This window comes from Mastigoproctus giganteus, chromosome 7 (assembly GCF_048544385.1).
Source record: "Mastigoproctus giganteus isolate SK-2022 chromosome 7, ASM4854438v1, whole genome shotgun sequence".
In the NCBI taxonomy this organism is placed as follows: Eukaryota; Metazoa; Arthropoda; class Arachnida; order Uropygi; family Thelyphonidae; genus Mastigoproctus; species Mastigoproctus giganteus.
In genome coordinates this window covers 96,486,351-96,510,001 of record NC_143581.1, presented here as the reverse complement: position 1 = coordinate 96,510,001, position 23,651 = coordinate 96,486,351, and the positions used below count along the sequence as shown (strand labels likewise).

Genomic DNA, 23,651 nt, shown 5'->3' with positions numbered 1-23,651 from the left:
TATATATATACATGCATAAGCACCTATTGTCTTCACCAAGTGCATCTGTCTGTACCATCTTGCTTTCTCTTTTTGTAAATTTTATATTTATTTCTTTTAGAAAGATCTGTTGAGCCATCTCAAATTTTATTAAAATCGGACAAATAGAAATCCAGCAATCATTATTATTTTTTTTCCATAGAATTATATGTAAAGTTTACTTGTGAAGATATATGTATATACACTGAGTTGGTTTTGCATTAGTAACACTTGTTTATGGTCCAATGTTGGTGCTGAAGTACGTGTCACTGAGCATGGGTACCTGCTGTGGCAATTGAATGGATAGCCTAGTATTTCTCAAACTATATGTGGTGAAGGACCAGTTTCTTTTATTTCCACTCCATCGTAGATTGATACTTTTTTAAAATGCAATAAAAATTAATTACTCTCAATTTCTGTACTTATCTCGTCGCAGACTGGTAAAAAACAGTTCGTGAACCAGCACGGGTCTGCAGACCACACTTTGAGTAGCACTAGCATAGCTTATATGAGAGCTTAATGTCAGCATAGTCCAATTGGATATTCATCATTCTATTCCTACATTGTACTGGGTGGTTAGCTGGGCAACTGTGTTGCATTGCTGCTGTGTTACAAAATGATAACATGATACTCAACGTGGGAGTTGACCATATGTAACTGTCCTATGTGTGACCTTGGGCTGAATGTTCGACCACTGTTAAGCCAGTCATGGTAAACTCTTGACACCACACAATGGAGCACTTAACTATGTTGGCTGTTGTAGTAGTAGTAGTAGTAGTAGTAGTAGTAGTAGTAGTAGTAGTGGCACTTGATGCAAGAAAGCAAGTGTAGGAGCTTATGCAGCATCAGCCAAAAAAAAAAAAAAAAAAAATCACACCATACCCTCCAAATGCCTGTCCAGTTCCTCCTTAAATTTATTTAACCTATCAACTTCCACAATGACAGATGGAAGTTTGTTCCAGCAATTAACCACCCGCTGGCTAAAGGCAAATTTCCGCACATCTATTCTACATCTATCCTTTCTTAATTTGAACTTATGTCCCCGTAGGTTCGTATTCTGAACAAGTGGGAGGATCCCATCAGAATTCAGCGTGCTCAACCCATTCAAGGCCTTACAGACCTCAATCAGATCACCGCGCAGGTGCCTAGTCTCCAGCCACTGCAATTTGCAGAACTTAAGCCTCTCTTGGTAAGAGGATCCCTTCATTCCCCTCACCAATCGTGTTGCTCTTCTCTGTACGCGCTCAAGCAAATCTACATCCTTCCTAAAATGAGGCCTCCAGACCTGTACGCAGTACTCAAGGCGTGGCCTGACCATTGCCTTATACAGAGGGACAATCACCTCCTTTTCCCTGCTAGCAAAATTCCTATATATCATTGACAAAACCCCATGACCTGCCCTAGCAGCCTGTCTACATTGCTCAGAAAACTTCATATCTGACTGCACAATTACTCCCAGGTCTTTTTCATTTTCTACCACCTTAAGTGTAGTACCACACAGTTGGTACGTTTCTCTGGGGTTACTTCTACCCATATGCAGTACTTTGCATTTGTCAAGGTTAAACTTCAGTTGCCACTTCTTAGCCCATCTGCCCAAATTATCTAGATCCTGTTGCAGTAGCACACTGCCATTACTGTCATTAACAACCCTGCCAACCTTCGTGTCATCTGCAAACTTCGACATTAAGCCTGATATACCTTCATCAATATCATTGATAAATATACAAAACAACAGTGGACCCAACACCGAACCCTGTGGGACTCCACTAATAACATTAGTCCACGAAGAGCAGCACCCATTGATTACCACCCTCTGTCTTCTCCCACTTAACCATCCTTTTATCCATTGTAGCAACTTACCCTTAATACCATTCTGCTCCAATTTGTACAGTAGTCTTCCATGCGCAACAGTGTCAAAAGCTTTCCTGAAATCCAAGTATATGATATCAAAATTATTTTTTGCATCCAGTTCCTTTGTGACCACATCATAATAACCAATCAAATTTGTCAGACAAGACTTTCCCTTAACAAACCCATGCTATGTCTGAATTATTGCTGCAGTCTTGTCTAGATGATCCTGCAATGCATCTTTAACCAGTGACTCCATTATTTTACCCGGAACAGAAGTTAAACTAACTGGTCAAGGTACTAGCACCTGCATATTTTGCTTCCACAATCATTCCACATTCAAAGTCACAAAGATATCAATGCTGACCCACTCTTCCTCATAGACACTCAAAAACTGATTGCCACATGTGCAAACTACAATCTTATATCAGCCTGTTCTCAAGTGAGCCATTAACCAAGAGCCACTGTACATCACTTCTTTATTCTTTCATAACAGCATCTGGTAGGTTCTCACACTGAAATTGGCAGAACTGATGCTACAAAACATCTATTGCTTCATTCATTTCTTTACCTTTAACAATGTTGAGAGGTCCTGGAAATTTGTCCATAAAAAAATTTCAAATCTGAAAATGATTCGCTGTCAATTCATGAAAACCTTTTCTACTTCAGCATTTATAAGAACATTATTTTTCAATGGGAATTTGTGCACCACGTAGTCACATGCAGCAATAAAGTACTTCCTCACCAAGCAGAAGAACAGAATCATCTACTCTTGTTTTAACTTCTTGTTCTAACCTCGACAATAGAAATGCCAAAGAATAAGTTTGTTTGTTTGTTATTTGGTTTTTAGGAGCATTAGCAACTAAGGCCATATTGCTCCGGGATATGCGGTGGTCATTCCCTGACCTTTCCGCATCCTCCGTATTTGGTGGTGAGGGGCTCGAACCCCGGTCTAATCAAGAAGCGTGTGCTACGCACTGCTGCTCCTTCCCATCTGGCTACGGAGGTGCCACCCAAAGAATAAGTAGGAATTATCCTTCTGGTTTAGTCTGCAATGTGTAATTAACTTCCAAAATGGAAGCAGAAGATTTAATAAAATACTTCCTCACCATATTATGTGATATGTTAATTTTGGTAAAAAATTAACATATCACATTCTTCAACATAGTTCAGCATACCTAGGAGTGATAATCTCAGTACATGGATGTGAGGCGCATTGCATTGAAAAGCTACATTCAGATTTTCGTTGGCATAACACTTAAAAGAAACAAACAAACTGCTTTATTCAAGCGAAAAAAGAGGAACTACAGGCAACCCCTGTATAACACAGTACTTCTACAATACGGTTTCGCTCTAATGCGACTGATAAATTGTGGCAATCCTCACACAACACTGTACTTCTACAACAAGGTTTCGCTCTAACATGGTTTGAGAATTACATCTAAAATAATAGCAGGGGGAAACCCTGCTATTATGTTAAATGTAATTTTCAACATTTCCATTCCTTTTTGTGAATCCCTGCTGTTGACTCGCTAGTCGTTATTGCCTTGTGATTTTTTCTAAAGCAGATTTTTGGAGGTCACTACCATAAAACAATAAAAAACAATTTGAAGTTTCCAGTTTATTGGCCTTTCGAGCTTACTACTCGTGTAAACGGATAGTAAGCTCGACCTTCTTGCATTTGCTATAGTACTGATAGCTGGTGAAATGTGTTTCCCCTTCCATTAAATATTCAATCATATAAAAAACAAATTTTCAGAAACTTATTACTCCATATTGTGTTTGTTGCAACTTGTGTTTGCAGTGTTCTTTGCTATTAATTGCTTATCATTTTTACTGTTTTAATTTTTACAACAAAAAAAAAAAAAAAAAAGTCAGTGAACAGAAATATCAATTAATATGCATATATTACAGTATGTATTAGTTAAGCTATGTATGTAAGTGTAAATTTATTTTTATTTTGCTAACTGGAAAATATTCGTCAGATTTTCACGTATCATTTAAAGCTGGGGTCCACTGTATTTTTGTTGGGAGTTCCCTGGCTTAGGTTCTGTGCTATTGAACTTGTGCTTGTTTGAGACTATAAAAAATAATTGTGACTTAGAAGAATGCAGTTCATGACTTTTAAAGACAGCAGAAGGTACTCGAAATAGATGCTGCAGAAGAGATTGTACTTAGCAGCGACAAAGAGGAAGAAAATTAAATGAACGCACATTATCTCACATATAAGTATCACAGTTTGTAAGGTAAAACGTTGTTCAGTTATTACTATTTAAGTTACTGCTATTATAAAAATAAAGTTAAAATATTAAGTTATTACTACTATAAAAATTAAGTTTCCGATAGTTATTAAAAAAAATGCAGTATTTTTGTTAGCTTTTGGAATGTAACCCCCTCCCCATTTTGGTACTGGTTCTTAGTCCTGTATAACACGGTTTTGCATTACATGAGATTTTGCAGGAAACAAACTACTATGTTACCATACGTACTAAACAAACTACCATACAAGGGTGACCTGTATTTGCTATTTCACCATTAGGAAACATTTTTTATTTTTTTATTGATTTCTCCATTACTTTAGAAAGAGTAGAAGTAATTGCAATGGGACAATAAGTAATTGCAATTGGAGTAACATGCAAGAGTATGCATGTATATGACTTTTGTATTTATTGTAGTGAGAATGGTCTAAGAATGAGAAACACTCAGTCAGTGGCAGTCCTTTGGCTGGAAACAGCTCATTGATATTTAGGGGGGGGGGCAAAAATTGTAAAAAATAACAGATCGATTAAACTGGTCAAATGATGGCACAGTACAACAGTAGTATGCAAAGAGGCATATAAGAATACATAATGTTTTGGATCCTGTCACAGATGGGATAAAGCAACAAATGACCTCACTGGATTCCACTGTTGTAAGCTAAAAACATGGATGGACAAAACAACACTGCCATCGAAGGTTTAGAAAATGGTTGCTGGGTTCAACACATCATAGTTTCAGTTGTTCCATGCTGATAGCACCATCTGAATAAGGTGACAGCAGCATGAATTAATGGACCCATCAGCTGTGGACACTCTAGCCTGGTAGTGGAAATGCAATCAATTGGGGAAGCATTGCCTTGGCACACATTACATCCCCTTGGTTGTGGCATAGAATACCACCGTTACCAGGTCATTTCTTTATGCTCACAGTTCATCTATGTAGTAAGGTTACTTCTGGCAGGATAACTTACTGTGTCACAAAGCACAAATTAATCAAGAACCTTTCCAGAGCACAAGGGTGACTTAAGTGTATTTTAATAACTTGCCAAGTCATGAAATTTCAACTAAATTGGGATGAAGTGAAGCAAGATGTTTATGGTGGATCTTTCAACTTACGATCTGAGCCAACTCTGGGATACGATCAAGTCTGCATGTGCAAGTATCCCTACTTCAGGCATGTTGTGAAGTCCATAGCATGATGACTTTAGGCTGTTTCTGAAGACTAAAGAAGGTGCTACAAATTTGTATTTCCTAACAGGCTGATGTATTTAATAAATTGGCCGCTCTGTGTGCAGCTTGTTAATAGCAAAAAAAAAAAAAAAAAGCACATTTTATTAAGGAGTTTGAATGCCTTTTCAAAAAAGAAAACAATGCAGAGGAGAGAGCAACAACTTTTTCTTATTTTTCGAAATTACATTGTTTCAACAATTTTACAACCATCCTTGTCTTGACAAAGGCATTCAGTATTTATCAACATAAAATTTTTAGAGTGATTGTTTCATGTAAAATGAAAATTAACTTGAAAATAAGCCATGAGAAGTTTTCTAACATTTTGGCTTGATTGGATAAATCATTATTGCATCATACAAGGAATCAATCCTTATTAACTTAAGAAATTTATTAAATGGCTTTGAATTCATGACATTTCTCCTAATAATTAACTAACATACTAGCAGGAACTGATGATAACAATAAATTAACTCAAAAAGTACACTGATCATTGATTATACAAATTATAAAACATACTTCTAATAACTCTCTTGGAAGGTCACCACCATTATTTATGCCACGGTTCATGTTAATAAACTGCTCCACTGTTGGCTTTTCCTTCACACTTGGATTGTGAAGGGATGTATTTAACATTATTATAGCAAATGACAGAACATAGCAAGTATCTGAAAAGGAAAAACAAAAGTAATAAAAAATACAGCTCAACATATTTATAATATATTTGCTAACTTCAGACAGAAACCTCAATTTCTTTATTATCAGATGATCTTTCAACTATAATTTTATAAAAATTGTTAATATAAGTATTAGCATATGATAAATTACCAATACGAACAAATACAGGGTGTTTCAAAATATACGTAAAAAATTCTGGGACATATTCTAGAATCCAAAATAAGAAAAAAAAAAAGTGATATAAAGATACAAACCACAATTTTTAAGGTTCACATGTTAATTTTACAATATTTTTGTGAAATGACATCCTTTTGCTTTAGTACAGTCTGTGGTTTGTTGAATTAATGACTGCTAACCTGCTCTAACATTTTTGCAGTGATGCAGATTGTTTCACAGTCACATGCTGTTGGTTGTTGCAGTTCTGTTATATACACAAATTCAGTTTCACACAGACTTTCAAAGGAGGTCCACATCAAGTCACTACGTAGGCCAAGAAATGGGGCCTCCCTGACATATCCATATGAGCATATATAGCATCGTGGTGAGCCTTTTCTGAGCAGAAATGGGCAAAAGTGCCATTGTGTATGAACCTTATATTACATCTTGGCTGGATAGGAACATCAAGCAGGTAACAGAAATACATTTTCTGAAAAATGTATCAGTAAGCTTGGTCAGTCAGTCAGTTGCCAAAGAAGAACATGTGGCCTGAGTAGCTAATCATCAGCAATACCATACAGATGTAACAGAAAATTGGTGGGTCTTTGACATTAATGGGTCTTTACCATTACACCATGGAAATTTTCTTCTGCCACTTGTGTGATTTGATGATTCCATCTTGTGTAAACTTGTTTCAAAAGCAATATAGTATATGACTTGTGAAATCAGAATCTGGACATGATAATGGAGGAGCCATTGACAGAACCATTGTCACTGAAGGCAATCTGTTGGAGTTTGAGTAGTAACAAGTTGTTGGGTACTTGTCTCTGGATAATTTTGTATCACATCAAGAATTTAGTCTTCAATAGTCTTTATGTAGGCGTGAAGTTGCACTCTTAAAACACAACAAAATGTATGCCTTTTCCAAAAATTCCTACCAATAACCACAATTGTTTGACAATTTGGCATGCTTCTGTTAGGAATGCTTCCATGGCATAATCATATTGTTTGAAGTGAATTTCTAGTGTGGTCATAAATGAGCTAAATATATGAACAGTAAATACTGGAAAATGAAGTCACTGCTGTGAATCTAAACAACACTATCACTAAATGACCCATTCTGACTAACAAATTATATGTAATATAACCTGGGTGTGTGTGTGTGTGTGTGTGTGTGTGTGTGTGTGTGTGTGTGTGTGTGTGTGTGTGTGTGTGTGTGTGTGTGTGTGTGTTGTGCAACAACTTCCAATCTTTCACCATCCACTTGCTGAGTTGCATCCTCAGAGCCAGAGAAATGCTTGGTGCACAGTGGCATCTTGGAAAATAAATTAATTGCGCACAGTACCACAAAGGTAAAAAAAACCTTCTAACATCACTTTCCCATTCAACCTGTTGAAATTTTTTTTATCATGGAAAAAGAAGTGTTTCCAAGTCAATTATTTATGTTTCACTTGTTGAGCACAGAGAAAGTACCAAATCTTCCCCAGCAATGATGGAGTCCAAGAGCAATGGATTTGAAGTTATGTCAAATCCATTGCTGTTTTGAGATCACTGCAAATTTGCATTTGCTTACTGCGATTGTCAGAAATCATTTAGGGGCAGAACTATATACTGAACAACCCAATGCATGTTCAAATCAATGCTTAAAATTTAAAGACAGATTCTCTATGAAATATTTAAAGCTTCTGAAAATTTATCAACCATCATACAGTGGCACTGACATATGAGTTGTCTGGGTTTTTGAATTTTTTGGGCATAGTGTAGTTATAGGTCTTCCATCATGGTCACTGTTTGAAACTAAGATGCCATTCAAACATGGTTGTTATGTTGTTATTTGTTTTTTAGAGCATTAGCAACTAAGGCCATATTGCTCCGGGGATATGCGGTGATCATTCCCTGACCTTTCCGCATCCTCCGTATTTGGTGGTCATGGGCTCGAACCCCGGTCTAATCAAGAAACGTGTGCTACGCATTGCTGCTCCTGTCCACCTGGCTACGGAGGCACCTTAAACATGGTACTACAAGACAAAGAATCCTCTCTGTAAATTTGATGTTCAGATGATGTTGTTCCAAATAAATGCACTATCAATTCTAACTAACTTCTACCTATATGCAGTACTTTGCATTAATCAATGTTACACTTCAGTTGCCACTTCTCTGCCCAGCTTTTCTAGAACCTGTTGCAGTAGCATACTGTCATTAACAACCCTGCCAACCTTTGTATCATCTGCAAACTTGGACATTAAGGCCTGATACAACTTCATCAATATCACTGATAAATGCAGAGGGCTATAAAACATGTAATGAACAATTAACAAACTTCTATATAAGTGCACAGATAGGCAGAAACTTGCAATCTGATAACAGAAAATCAATCACTGCACTGGTTGTTTGACTATATATATACTGATTATACTGTGTATAGTATAGTCAGTGTATACATAGTACAATAAACGGAGAAAATGTGACAGAATGTGATGGCCCAAGAGGAGAGGGAAAGGAAGGGAGGATGCAAGCAAACTCTTCCTTTTCATTTTGGGATCACATTCTTTTGAAAAAAAAAAGTAACAATATTGCTATTTTATTTACTGCTGTTTCGGGACATCCACACACACACACACTTCTGATCCTTTATCCTAGGTTAAGAACATATCTTCAAATGATTGTTGAAAATTGCCTGAATATAATTTTTGAAAATCAGAACTTTTCAGATACGTGCTTATATGACTGATTTTTTCTTTTTTGGACACTAATATAAATACTAGAATTGATTTCACATATTTCTGCAACACAGCCTGAAATCTCTTTACAGATTTCAGCTTGTTTTATTTCACAGTAACAGACACTGTTAAGTTAATTTTTTTCTTCTTTTTAATTCTGATTTTTAAATCTAAAATGAAACTGATATTTCATTTAGTATTTTATGTAATTTTTTATATATACCTGTGTTACTAAATACACCAGGATTAAGTTGACAGTATCGTTGGGCAAATTTTTCCATCATTCTGTCAATTTTTTGAGCCTCTCCTGGTAGTCTAAAGCTCCAAAGAAACTGCCTAAATTTTCATGGGGAGGGGAAGAGAGAGAGAGAGAGAAAAGAAAAAGAAAAAAAAAAGTTAATTATCAGTAGCCCTGCATAAGAAATTAAGATGTGTGTATTGTGTTACACTAAATAAAAAAAAAAAAAATTATTAAAATAAATTATTGGTTTGTTTTGGTTTTCACTGGCACATTAGCAACTAAGGTTATTATGTGCCAAAACAAGGTCATGAAAAAGATAACGAGTTAAAAGATTTCAGTTCCCTCAAAAATTAGGTCACTATGTCAAAAAAACATAATAATAAAAGTATGTCAAAAATATATAAAAGGTACATTTCAAAATAAGAATAAAAAGATTTAAAACTTTTAAATAATTAAAAATGGCTGACATGGTCGTTAGCATTAGCAGAGGCATATGATGCAAGAAAGCAAGCTTATACAGCATCAAACCAAAAAAAAAAAAAAAAATCCCATTTCACACATCGATTTGCTCTAAAAGTTTGTCTAGTTCTTCCTTGAATTTATTTAAGCTATCAACTTCCACAATGACAGATGGAAGTTTGTTCCAGCAATCAACTACCCACTGGCTAAAGGCAAATTTAAACAGATCTATTCTGCAACTGTCGTTCCTCAATTTGAATTTATGCCCCCTAAGGTTTATAATCTGAGCCAAGTGCAAGAATCCCATCAGCACTGAGCCTGCTCAACCCAAGGCTTTATACACCTCAATCAGATCACCTTGTAGGTGCCTAGTCTTCATATGCTGCAATTTGCAAAACTTAAGATTTTCTTGGTAGGAAGATCCCTTCTTTCCCCTCAATCTTTTGCCTGTCTCTATACTCATTCTAGCAACTCTACATCATTCCTAAAATGAGGCTTACAGACCTGTATGCAGTATTCAAGGCACAGCCTGACCATTGCCTTATACAAAGGGATAATCACCTCTTTATTCCTACTAGCAAGATTCTTGTATATCATTGACAATACCCCATGAGTTGCTCTGGCCGCCTGTCTGCACTGCTCAGAAAACTTCATACCTGACTGCACAATTACCCCAGGTCTTTTTCATTCTCTACCACCCTGAGTGTAGTACCGCACAGTTGGCACATTTTTCTGGGGTTACTTCTACCCATATGCAGTACTTTGCATTAATCAATCTTAAACTTCAGTTGCCACTTCTCTGCTCATCTTCCCAGCTTTTCTAGATCCTGTTGCAGTAGTATACTGTCAATACCAACCTTTGTATCATCTGTAAACTTGGACATTAAGCTTAATATACCTTCATCAACATCATTGATAAATATACAAAACAACAATGGGCCCAACACCAAACCCTGGGGGGTCTCCCCTAATAACATTAGTCCATGAAGAGCAGAGTCCATTGATTACCACTCTCTATCGTCTCCCACTCCACTACCCTTTCATCCATTGTAGCAACTTGTCCTTAATGGCATATTGCTCCAATTTGTAACAGTAGTATCTTCCATGTGCAACAGTATCAAAAGCTTTCCTGAAATCCAGGTACACGAGGTGCTACTAAAATCCCGAAATGTATTTATAAAATAGATTAGACTCACCCTGGGTCACATTTGCCATCTTTGAAGTAGTCCCATAAGAGCATAAACACTGATCCCAGCCCTTTTCCCATGATTTGAATGCATCCTGAAAGTCCTTCTTCGTCATAGCATTCAGCACTGCCTGCGATTCAGTTTCGGTATCCTCTACACAGCAAATCTTCAACCAATCAGCTTGATTTCCATTCTTGGGAAGAGGAAGAAGTCACATTGGGCTAACTCTGGTGAATGGGGGGGGGACGAATGTCATGTTGTTGAATGCCAAAAGCTATGCCACAGAGAGATGTGTGGGCAGGCGTGTTGACATGATGAAGGACCCGGTTCTTTGTGCACCACTTCTCTGGACATTTCCTTCTGATGGCTTCCCTTAATGGCCTCAGGATGTCGCAGTAGAACTTTGCATTGACGTTCTGGCTAGGAGGGACAAATTCCTTATGGATAATCCCATTAATGTCTAAAAATAGATCATCAAGCAATAATCTTCCACTGGGATGATTGTTGCTTGGTTTCCGGGTCATACTCATATACCTAACTCTCGTCACCAGTGTTGACCATAGAAAGGAAGTTTTGATACCTCCTGGCCTGTTCTTGAAGATCTCTGCTAACTTCCATGCAATGCTGCTTTTGGTCTTCACTCAGTAACCGTGGCACGAACTTGGTCACAATCCTTCTCATGTTCAACTCGTCTGACAAAATCCACTGGCACATGCCATATGATAGTCCTAAAATGGCACATATGTCATAGATAATCCGCTTGCAGTCTTCATGGATTTCCACCCAAACTTTTCCAATGATGGATGCACAGAAGGATCATCATCATAAACCATCATTTGACTGTTTTTAAAACAGTTAAACCAGCAGTAGGTCTATGTCTGGCCTAAAGCATTGTCACTAAAAGTTGTTTCAACTTCTTATGGGCTTCTGCTGCTATATTGTTAAGAAGGAAACAAAACTTGATTTAAGCCATCACAAAAATCGCAAACTACGCAAAACACACTGCCAAAGAACTGCGCATAAATATTCAATGACTCTATCCAGCCCGACGCCACGTGGCACACTGATTCATAAAGGATATCCGTACACAAGTCTGTACTAGAAGTAGTTCCCGTGCAACAGTCAAATTTCAGGAACGTTTGAGTAGCACCTTGTATGATATCAAAATTATTTTTTGCATCCAGTTCCTTTGTGACCAACATCATAGTATCCAATCGGCGCCTCCGTAGCCAGGTGGGAAGGAGCACCAGTGTGTAGCACACGCTTCTTGATTAGACCGGAGTTCGAGCCCGTCACCACCAAATACGGAGGATGCGGAAAGGTCAGGGAATGACCACCGCACATCCCCGGAGCAATATGGCCTTAGTTGCTAATGCTCCTAAAAACCAAATAACAACAACAGTATCCAATCAAATTGGTCAAGACAAGACTTCCCCTTAACAAACCCATGCTGTCTCTGAATTATTACTGCAGTCTTGTCTAGATGATCCTGTAATGCTTCTTTAACCAGACTCCAGTATTTTCCCCAGAACAGAAGCTAAACTAACAGGTCTGTAATGATCCATGTCACCATTTGATCCCCCTTTGTGAATTGGGGATACATTTGCACATCTCCAGTCCGTGGGGACCTCCCCTGAGTCCAAGGATGCTCTCATAATTACAGCTAAGGGTTTGCTTATTTCCCTTGCTGCCTCCTTTAATATAACTGGATGGATCCCATCCACCCCAGGTGCCTTTCTGATGTTTAACTTCAACAAAATTTCCTCCACTCTCATTTATTACAAAACCATTAAGCTCCCTGTTACAGTTTAATAAGCTTCTGTCCTCCACTTCTCTACAGAATTCCTTATGTGTGAATGTAGATGCAAAATATTTGTTCAGTTTGTTAGCTATCTGAGCAGATGATCAACACTTGAACCATTGATATTAAGTGGACCAACCTGATTCATCCCCTTCCTTCTAGAGCAAGGGTGGCCAACCTGTGGCGCTTTGGAAGATTACAAGTGGCTCATTTCATCATAAAATTTCTCAAGTACCCAAAGCCCATATTGCCGATTCTTTGGTTGTATTTCCTTTCATTTTAGGTCCTTCGCATATGGCTTAAGACACTCACCACCTTCTTTCCACTTACATGCACATAAACATGTCAATTCCCTCAATTTAGCAAAAGAAATAAATTAAATAGTCTCCAAAAAAAATGCATTTCTGAATTTTGACCATAAGTGATCTATGGCTATGAAATATATCGAGCACCTAGTCGTCCATTCTTTTGTATGGCTCTTGCCTCCGGCGCCTGACTATGCACAAGTGGGAAAATAAATGCAATATGTGACTTTTTCAGGGGACTGAGAATATACAAATAGATCCTTTGTCGGAAGTCTTTCAAGTTAAAAGGAAACAATGAAATGATAAATTTGAGGTATTTTCATCTACGAGAAATTTCCATCAATCGCATTTCCAAATTGCATTTTGCCAACTCAAGAAATAGTAGGAGGGAGCTCCCCCCCCGGGCCTCCCCCTCATCAGTTCGTAAAAATTTTTCAACAGTTTACAATTGATATTCTGTGTGATACGATGTACATACTTGTGATCTGTTTGTTCTTTTTCAACATTTAGACTTCTAGAGTTTTGTACTTTTCTGGGTTTTTTTTTTTTTTTAATTCTTCTATCCACAGTACAAAAGAAAATGAGCAAAAGAAAAGCAGAAAGTGATATTAAACGTGAATTTAACGAACAGTGGGAAAACAGATCACAAGTATGTACAACGAGTTGTTATTTTTAGCAAGTTCATCAGGAAAACCGTTTTGCATTGTTTGTGAAAGTACTCTTTCACATAATAAAAGACATGATCTTAATAGACACTATAAATCACAGCTTCAGACTAACATAGAAGGAAAAATGAAGCTCGTTCTTGGGTCTGAGCTACGAAAAGAATATGTGACTAAGAAAAAGGAAGAAATCAGAAGAAGACAAAATTATTTGCTAAAGTAAGTTGTGAAGACATGGTGATGATTGAAGCATCCTATGAAATTGCTTTAGTACTGGCGAAAAAAAAGAAACCTTTTTCTGACGAAGAAGAAATTGTTAAGCCTTGTCTCCAAATATTTGCACGCTATCTTGGTAATAAAGGTATTGAAAGGAAAGCAGACGAAATTGCTATATCAAGGCAAACAGTTACGAGACATATCGAGGAACTCTCTCAGGATATACCTCAACAACTGGAAGATCTTGTCCATTCTTGTACTTTCTTTTCTTTAGCTTTGGAAGAATCAATGGACATATGTGGTGTAGCCCAGTTAAGCATTTTTATAAGAGGGATTGATGATAATTTTAATGTCTTTGAAGAACTTGCCAGTCTGGAGTCATCGCATGGTAAAACAAGAGGATCAGATATATTTGAAAAAGTAAAATCATGCCTAGAAAATCTAAAATTAGATTATAGTAAACTCATCAGTGTGTATACTGATGGAGCGCCTCAATGATAGGTAAAGCCAATGGCACTACAACTTTGCTTGAAAATTTTTTAAATCGTCCTGTACTAAAATATCACTGCATTATACACCAAGAGGCACTGTGTGGAAAAACTTTAAATATGCAGCATGTTATGTTACCAGTTGTGAAATTTGTGAATAAAATTAGAGCAAGAGCATTAAACAGACGAGAATATTGTGAGTTGTTAGATTTGGAATATGGTGAACTTGTCCTTCATTGTGAGGTGCGCTGGCTTTCTGGAGGACAGGTTCTGAGTAGATTTTGGAAATTGAAAAATGCTGTTTATGATTTTTTAGAACAGGAAAATGAACTACCTGATGAAAGAACCTTATTATTAGATAACAACTGGCTATTTGATTTGGCATTTTTAGTTGATGTTACTAGTCATCTCAATATCTAAATTCAAAACTACAAGGCATGAATAAATTATTTCCTAGCTTAGTAAATAGCATAAATTCATTTAAAATGAAATTAAAACTGTTCATCTCTCAGTTAGAAAATCAGGATTTAAGTCAGTTTCCACACTTGAAAGAGCAGAATGAATGTGCTGTGGATGATAGCAACTGGACCAAATATCTTGAAAAAATCAAGTTATTGCAAGTGTCATTTGAAAGTCGTTTTCATGATTTGGCTAAAGAAGAAAATGACATGCTCGCATTTATAAACCCATTTTTACTTAGTGAACAAAACATAATTGAGATGCCTAGTAATATACAAATGGAACTTATTGATTTAAAAACAAATTCATTATTAAAAATGAAATTTGATGAGCTTTTTTCAGATCAAAATGCTTCTGACATGATTAATTTCTGGCATTCATTACCCTGTGAACATTTCCCAGAATCAGGAAAATTTGCAAAAAATTATATATGTCGTTTCGGAACGACATACAGATGTGAACAAGCATTTTCATCCATGAAACTGATCAAAAGCAAAACGAGATTGCGAATGACTGATTCAAATTTGAAGAATTCTCTGTTCTCTCAGTAACAAATTTAACACCAAACATTGAAAGACTGGTGAAATCCAAACAGGCTCAAAAGTCTCATTAATGGTAAGTAATGTTTATGTGCTGTAATAGAAATTGCTTTACATACAATAATTAAATCATTTAAAAATGTTATGTTCATAAACATACTTTTATTAAAAAGGTTATTAAGGATATGCCTGGACTCCTAGTGAGCAGAGAGAACAGACGACTCCAAGTTCCAACCTGATCTCGCTCTCTGTGCTCCATCTCGCTCAGAGCTCGCTCGCTCGCTCGCTCTCTCTCTCTCTCTCTCTCTCTCACATCACATCCAACAACTGTGGTACAGAGCTATCGTCACCAAACGAGACCCTCCAGCAGCTGTAGCACCATCAGCGGGTTCCACGACAGTGGTCGCCCTCTCATCCAAGAGATCATCTCTCACTATTGGATTGGTGCTCCAATAAACATGTGTCTTTTGAACTGGCATACATTATTTAATTTAGTTGCATGTTTGAGTTATTCTTTTTCCTCCTCTAAGCGAAGCAGATCCTACCCCTATCCCTATTTTCCAACCCCAACCATGAATGTAAGAAAGTAGAAAAGGTGCCTGAATTGCATGGCACATCTGAACTTGTATGTGAAAAAATTGGCGCATGGTACATAAAAGGTTGGCCACCACTGTTCTAGAGTTAAAATCTGACTGAGTGTACAAGGTTCTGTCAGAAGACTAAAAGCAGTAAAATATAAAAGGCATTCGTGTCTATAATGTGAACACTTGGAAAAAGTATGTCAGATGGTTAAAAAATTGTCACAATTCTCATACACAAGGAGTAATCTGCCTTCCTCAGGAATGGATGTGTAAGATGTGTGTCCTATGCGGAGGCAAGCAAGGACAGCTTCCACTTTACAGTTCCTGTGCAGACTAGCCTACAAGATTGTATTACAGGCTTTATCTGACACAGCCTGTTTGTGTCTTAACAATATCAAGATTGTTGCCACTGGAAGAGTAAGTTAGAGTGTATCACCTGCCTATAATCTGTATAGAGGACTAACAGGCTATGTCTCTTCTGGGATTGCACTGGTCTGCCTGCAGAATCAGCCAGATCATTACGCCTAATCTTCATGTGGCTCGTGATCCAGTTGAAGAGGACGTCAAATGTATATTCGTAATGAGAATATAACTTCTGCTGAACCCTGGACAGGACTGGGTGAGAATCATATCCTTTCACTGATAGAGCCAGCAACAAACTTAAAGAATCTGTGTATACATACACCTTTGATAATTATTAGTTTTAATGTGATTTAAGCTTACCTCTATAGCATACAGCTCTGTGGTGCATATATACTGGGGGAGGGGTCTTCTCAGACATCACATTATCTGGGAAGACTGCAGTAGATCTCACAGATGATTCTGATTTCAAGACATCAGTGAAGCCAGGCAGGCAGGAAATCAGAGTAAGCAGATCAATGGGCAGAACAGAGTTTCAGGTAGGTAGATACATGGTGGAGTGCTGGTCTTTCTCCTGTTATTAATGGAAAAGGTGCATGGTGGAAAGTGGGCATGCCAGTGTGGGAGGCACTGCTGTGCTTTCTGGGCAACATCATTTACTATGATATTAAGCTCTTGGACACGAATACCAAAGGGATGATTGACAGTCTTGGCAAGTTGATGGGTGTTATAAAGATTTTCCAATTGTCGCTTGAAAATGGATTTCCACAGGGTGGTCTGGCAGGGATTTCAGTCTATTTCAGCAACAAATGCTTTCATTGAAGTGACAGAGGTGGCTTAGTTGCTTCTACATATAAACTCTGCACTGGGAATGTTCCAAATGTTTCATTAGCAATGTGGATGGCTTGATGGTGAACTGGTTCAAGTAATCAAAGTACATTGTTTCTGGCAAATGCCAGAAACAGTGTAGTTTTATTGCTGTTAACAAATGCAAATTTGGGACCCATAATCTAATTTAGATTGGACAAATGCTTAATACAGGCAGAGTAAAGTGCAGTAGTCTGCTCCCCAGTTATTAGATGAGATTTTCAGTTCCCTTGTGCACTTTGCCTGGAGTTCACGGATATGTGGTAGAATGCCAACTTATTATTGAATACAAGCAGTCCCAAAAATTTTGTCTCAGCTGCACTGGAATGATGTTTTGTTCAAGTTCTGGTCCAAATCATTAGCCATTACCCAGGAAGTGAGACGGTTGATGACTTGTTGCTGTTTGTTTGTTTGTTATTTGGTTTTTAGGAGCATTAGCAACTAAGGCCATATTGCTCCGGGGATATGCGGTGGTCATTCCCTGACCTTTCCGCATCCTCCGTATTTGGTGGTCACGGGCTCGAACCCCGGTCTAAATCAAGAAGTGTGTGCTACACACTGCTGCTCCTGCCCACCTGGCTACGGAGGCGCCGTGATGACTTGTTGCAATTACCTTTCAATAATCCTCATATTACACTACCGAGAGAAGATACTGAAATCATAAAAAAATAGGTTACTTTTTCACTGCTGGACTAAGTTGTTCAGTAATAGAATTAACTTTGATAGTAAAAAGAGTTTTTTTTTTTTTTTTTAAGGAGCATTAGCAACTAAGGCTATATTCCTCCAGGATATGCGGTGGTCATTCCCTGACCTCTCCGTATCCTCCGTATTTGGTGGTGACGGGCTCGAACCCCGGTCTAATCAAGAAGCGTGTGCTATGCACTGCTGCTCCTTCCCACCTGGCTACGGAGGCGCCCGACAAAAAGAGTAACACTTAGAACTCACCCTTGGGGAACTCTTCTTGTCAAAGGTGTCAAGAGAGGATGGATCGTGCATGAACTTGGAATGAGCAGTCTGTCAAAAATTTTTTTAATAAAAATGCTAGATGACCTAACACCAAGATTATATATATCCTGTAAAATTCCAAGTCTCCAAAGCAGTGTCATATGCTTTTTCCATATCAAAGAAAATTAAAACCAGGTCTTGCATTTCAAGAAGTATCTCAAATAGATGTTTCTAGTCTTATTGAAGATAACTTTAAATGCTGCTTTTCAGCTTTTTGTTTGAGAGCGCAGAACTTTGGAGGTGGGGGATGGTTTGGCAGACACTATAGCAAAAGTCTTCCCTAGAGTTTGCACTTGCACACCCACTATGCTCTAGGTTTGATGACAGGTGTGAAGTGTATCTGCCCTTCATTTTCTGTACTTTGTCCCAAACAAGCTTAGGTGTGGATGCTTGGGTGATAAAAGATGCAAAGTGGATCCAAGATTCCTTCTGACTCTGATGTCTAACATAATGTGCTTTGGCATTTGAAATTAGATTATTTGTGGTAGGATAATGATCAAATATCATCCAAGCCTTGTGAGCCTTTCTTGCTGTGTGCATTCCACATTGGTTTTGGAAATGATGGAAACAAAGTTGCTTCAGAATTGAAGCAACTCTTGTTTCCATCATTGCTTCAGAACTGTAACTGCTTGGAGAATATTTTCTATGATATATTTAACTGCCTCATTTACTGGCTCCTGGGGTGCCTCCATAGCCAGGTGGGCAGGAGCAGTAGTGCGTAGCACATGCTTCTTGATTAGACCGGGGTTTGAGCCCGTGACCACCAAATACGGTGGATGCTGTTGTTGTTTGTTATTTGGTTTTTAGGAGCATTAGCAACTAAGGCCATATTGCTCCGGGATATGCGGTGGTCATTCCTTGACCTTTCCGCATCCTCCGTATTTGGTGGTGATGGGCTCGAACCCCGGTCTAACGGTGGATGCGGAAAGGTCAGAGAAGGACCACCGCATAACCCCGGAGCATAATATGGCCTTAGTTGCTAATGCTCCTAAAACCCAAACAACTGGCTCCTGGCTGACTGTGGTGGTATTAAACAATGCCAAATGTTTGAAAACATTTTAGTCAGCGTGATCGACCTTCCACAATGGTATTCTTAACAGGTGGCATGATCACCCATTGCAAAGGGTGGTTATCACAGAGAAGTGATCACTACCATAAAGGTTGTCTTAAACCTCCCATGTAGAAACAGGGAGGAGAGGAGGGGAGCATATATATTAGATAAAGAGATCAATCGCAGTAAATGTACAGGTAGGCACGTGGAAGAAGGTCTTAGAACCCACATTTCTAAACATTGGTTCTAATGCCCTTCTAAAGGCTAGGTCATTGTTTTCAAGCACATGCTCAATAGTTTTTAATGAGATCATCAAGGGCTGCCTGAAGAATGTCGCTCCCAGGTGGCAAACAGTTAATTGGAACCCTACTGAAAGCTGAAAAAAAAAAAAAAAAAAAAAAAAAAAAAAAAAAGTATGATTGCCCGCGAGAATTGCAATCGTTCATGAGCAGGTCCATCTCCAGCACCGTCTATATGAACAATTGAACTAGATGGTTCTTCCTTATTTGAGTTTAAATGCATCTCCTGTAGAAAAAGCATGCTGCTTATGAAGGAGGATCTTCATGGCATCACCACTATGCTTCCTCTTGACAGCCTTGGGCCTGGCTGGTGGGGGGAATATTGCGGGGGGGGGGGGGGGGTAACAGGCCACGAGAAACATAATGAAGTCCCTCAAATGTCAGTAGGATTAAAATTCACAGAGTTATACATACAAACAAAATTGCTATTTCACTCAAGGACTTATTATGGGAAAAGGGGGGGTCAGGCACTTTAGCCTTAAATCACAAGAGGACCACGGGAACCGGCTGTAAATTGCTGGAGAGTTAGCAGGATTGTCATTAACAACCCTGCGAACCTTTGTATCATCTTCAAACTTGGACATTAAACCTGATATACCGTCTTCAATATCACTGATAAATATAGAAAACAACAATGGGCCCAACACCAAACCCTGGAGGACTCCACTAACAACATTAGTCCATGAAGTGCGGTGTACATTCATTACCAATCTCTGTCTTCTCTCATTCAACCATCACTTTGCAGAAACTTACCCTTACCCTTACCCTTAATGCCATAACTAATCCAATTTGTACAGGAGTCTTCCATGTGCAACAGTAACAAAAGCCTTCCTGAAATCCAAGTATATGATATAAAAACTATTTTTTGCATCCAGTTCCTTTGTGATCGCACTGTAGTAACCAATCAAATTTGTCAGAGAAGACATCCCATTAACAAACCCTTGCTTTGTATGAACTATAAGTGCAGTCTTATCTAGATGCTTCTTTAACCAGTGACTCCATTATTTTCCCTGGAACAGAAGCTACACTAACAGGTCTGTAATTACATGTGTCAGCCATTGAACCTCCTCCATGAATTGGGGATATATTTTCACATCTGCAGTCTGTGGGGCTCTTCCCTCAATCCAAGGATGCTCTCATAATTATGGCTATGGGTTTGCTTACTTCCTTTGTTGCCTCCTTTCATGAAACAGGATAGATTCCATCCATCCCGGGTGCCTTTTTTAAGTTTAACTTCAACAATTTTCCTCCACTTTGCTCTCAGTTATTACAAAAAAATTTAGTTCCCTGTAAGAGATTGAGAGATTTCTGGCAGTCCCCTCCCTAAATAACTCCTCATGTGTGAAGGTAGATGAAAAACACTCATTCCATTTGTCAGCTAGATGAGCAATATCATCAACAGTAGAACCATCGATATCAAATGAACCAATCTGATTCATCTCCTTCTTTCAACAGTTTACATAAGTAAAGAACTCTTTGCTGTTTTTCCTTACATCCTTTGCAAAAGATCTCTCATAATCTGCCTTCACTTGCCTAACCTTCTTTATGACTTGATTACAGATTAACTTATATCTACCAGTCTTCTATGTTGCCTGATAGTTTATATACATCCCATGCATTTTTCTTCTTTGCCACGAGTCTCATTAGTCCACCTGACTTCCATTTAGGCCTAAAACTTGAACAGTATTTCTTAGTTGGTATGAAAAGCCTAACAGTTTCCAAGATTAATTCTTTGAATGCTTCCCATTTAGAATTTGTTGTTGGTAACATCATCAGCTGGTCCCACTGCATAGAATTTAAAAACTGTCTGAGACTACAATAATCACCTTTACAAAAGCAAAAACATTTCCCCCGATGGTGTGACATCTTCTGTAAGCCCATAAGCCCTTTATTAATACCTCTCTTAGCAGGGTCAGTGTCAGCTGCAACACTGATTATCTTTTTAATTGGTACAGAAGCTTTGCCAAGTGCAAGATGAAGAGCTCCTTTTATGTCTGAAGCTTGAGTCGCATCCTTCAAAGCAATCAGATCTAATAGTTCTTCTTCCACGTCTAGATTATTTGTTACAAAATGAACAAATATGGCTAGTTATGGTTCATCTTCAATGTCTGTTGATTCATCCAAGGTCACACTCAGTGCCGAGCAATTCTTTGAATCATGTTGCAAGTTATTTATGATGTCAGAGCTGATTACAGAAATTCGCCTTTCCACTGTATGTCTGGACGCAGGGATTTTCTCAATCATTTTGTACAGTTTTCTATTTTCTGGGTCTAAAACTGAAATTACTGAGCAATATTTTTCTAAATGAACTGTCCTGTGTAGGGGCACTTTGCCTGAGCGATATTGAAGGCCAAAATAAATCTTTTGTCTGTTGTTACATCTGCCTCATTAATAAACATTGACATAACCTTGGTTGGACTATCAAATTTTTCTTTTAAAGACAATATTTTAGTTCACCTTAACACGGAATCAGCATGAAATTGTTGGGTGAAAGAACTGTTATTCATTTCGTTTGTTTGTTTGTTTGTTTGTTATTTGGTTTTTAGGAGCATTAGCAACTAAGTCCATATTGCTCCGGGATATACGGTGGTCATTCCATGACCTTTCCGCATTCTCCATATTTGGTGGTGACGGGCTCGAACCCCGGTCTAATCAAGAAGCGTGTGCTACGCACTGCTGCTCCTTCCCACCTGGCTACGGAGGCGCTATTCATTTCGTATTGGTGCTTAAGATTACTGGCCTTGAACTGTGACAATGTTACTTCACACAAAAGACACATTGGTTTACTGTTTCTCGCCACAAAAACAAACTCCACTTCCTATTCTGCTTTAAATTCCCTGTTTTTGTCTTCATATTTACGTTTTCCAGATGTTAAAGGGTCTCACTTAAAAAGAAACTAATGTTCACAGAAATTAACTCATGCACTGTAAAAAATTGGTTGAGCCACAAATACGTCTAAAACAGCGGTTCCCAAACTGTGTGCCACGGGATATTTTAAATTTTTGAGGGAAACATAGTGATACTCGACATCTGTCAGACAACCCACAAACTACTAACTTGAGGTAGTTCACAATTTCAACATTACTTATTAAATTGTTTGGACCTAGCTACGTAATAAACGGAACTGTTAGGTATTTCTTTTGACCTAGGGGAGCCATGAAAAAATTACTGAGACACTAAGGGTGCGTGAACCGAAAAAGTTTGGGAACCTCTGGTCTAAAGCATTTTATCATAGAGATGCTATGCATGACAGATGGAGCCATTGGTTCGTGGAGATGTACATATGCATTTTATCATATAGCTCTTTCAATATGCCTTCCACTATTGCTGCTCCCAAAGATTGTCTACCTGGCCACCCCTGCTATATAAGGTTGCTTCCTTACATAATATGCCTCTGCTAATGCTAATTATTTAGTCAATACTAATATTAATATTTTCTGACTTGTATGTAGAAAAACAATACTACTGCATGCAGGAAAAACAGTTATCCACCTGTTCAGCTTAGGGGAAAACAATGGCAGTAGATACGATGTGTGACATTTCATCATGGAGGTTTTTTATTCAATTCCAATAGTGGCTTTCTTTCTTTTCCTCTTCCTTTTATAAACTACAATTGAATTTATAATGAAGTGTCCACCTAAGTTCAGTGCACCATGTTATTTAGTAAACACACAGTTAAAATACAAGTTGATGATCACTGTTTTTACTGTTCTACTCTACTGTTCTTTTATTTAGTTTTTTCAGCCATAGGAGAAGATTCTCTAAGAACAGGGTTAAATTTTTCTAAACATATGTCTCTGATTACTTTTCTATACCTTCCATCTTGGGTTCATTTGTCATGTTTCATCATTAACAGAGGAAATATGAAATGAAGATGTCACTGCCTAGCTGCCTACAAAGTTCACTAAGAGCATTTTACTGAGAATTACTGCAACTGAAGGCTACCATTCTGGTAACAAGGTATCGGTAATATAAACAGATAACATCACGGGGCAATGAGTTATGACCAGTGTCAGAAAAGCTGGTATACGAAGAGTACTGGAAAATTCGTAGCCTCAGTATGAATTAGTGGTCTCATACTCGTGGCTCTATATTATTTTGATCATATATCCTTGGAGTTGCACACACTTCTAGAAACGGTGAAATGCAGTTATCCACTATTGTATAATGATTTGTCGAGGTCGGAAAAAAATGCTTCCATGCCTCTTTATTTGTTGTGAATATTT

At 38.0% G+C, this 23,651-nt stretch overlaps 1 protein-coding gene across 7 annotated transcripts in view; it reads right to left on the bottom strand.

The window, feature by feature from the left end:
- The window catches only part of LOC150083093 (cytohesin-1-like), a 491,792-nt gene that overhangs the window by 248,474 nt on the left and 219,667 nt on the right, over positions 1–23,651 (bottom strand). For all 7 annotated transcript variants that reach the window (XM_090377032.1, XM_090377029.1, XM_090377030.1 and 4 more), the window contains exons 7-8: positions 9,129–9,241; positions 5,871–6,019 (exon numbers count right to left, since the gene is read on the bottom strand). In XM_090377032.1, coding sequence (XP_090233158.1) covers positions 5,871–6,019; positions 9,129–9,241 — 262 coding nt within the window. The remainder of the gene's footprint in view (positions 1–5,870; positions 6,020–9,128; positions 9,242–23,651) is intronic.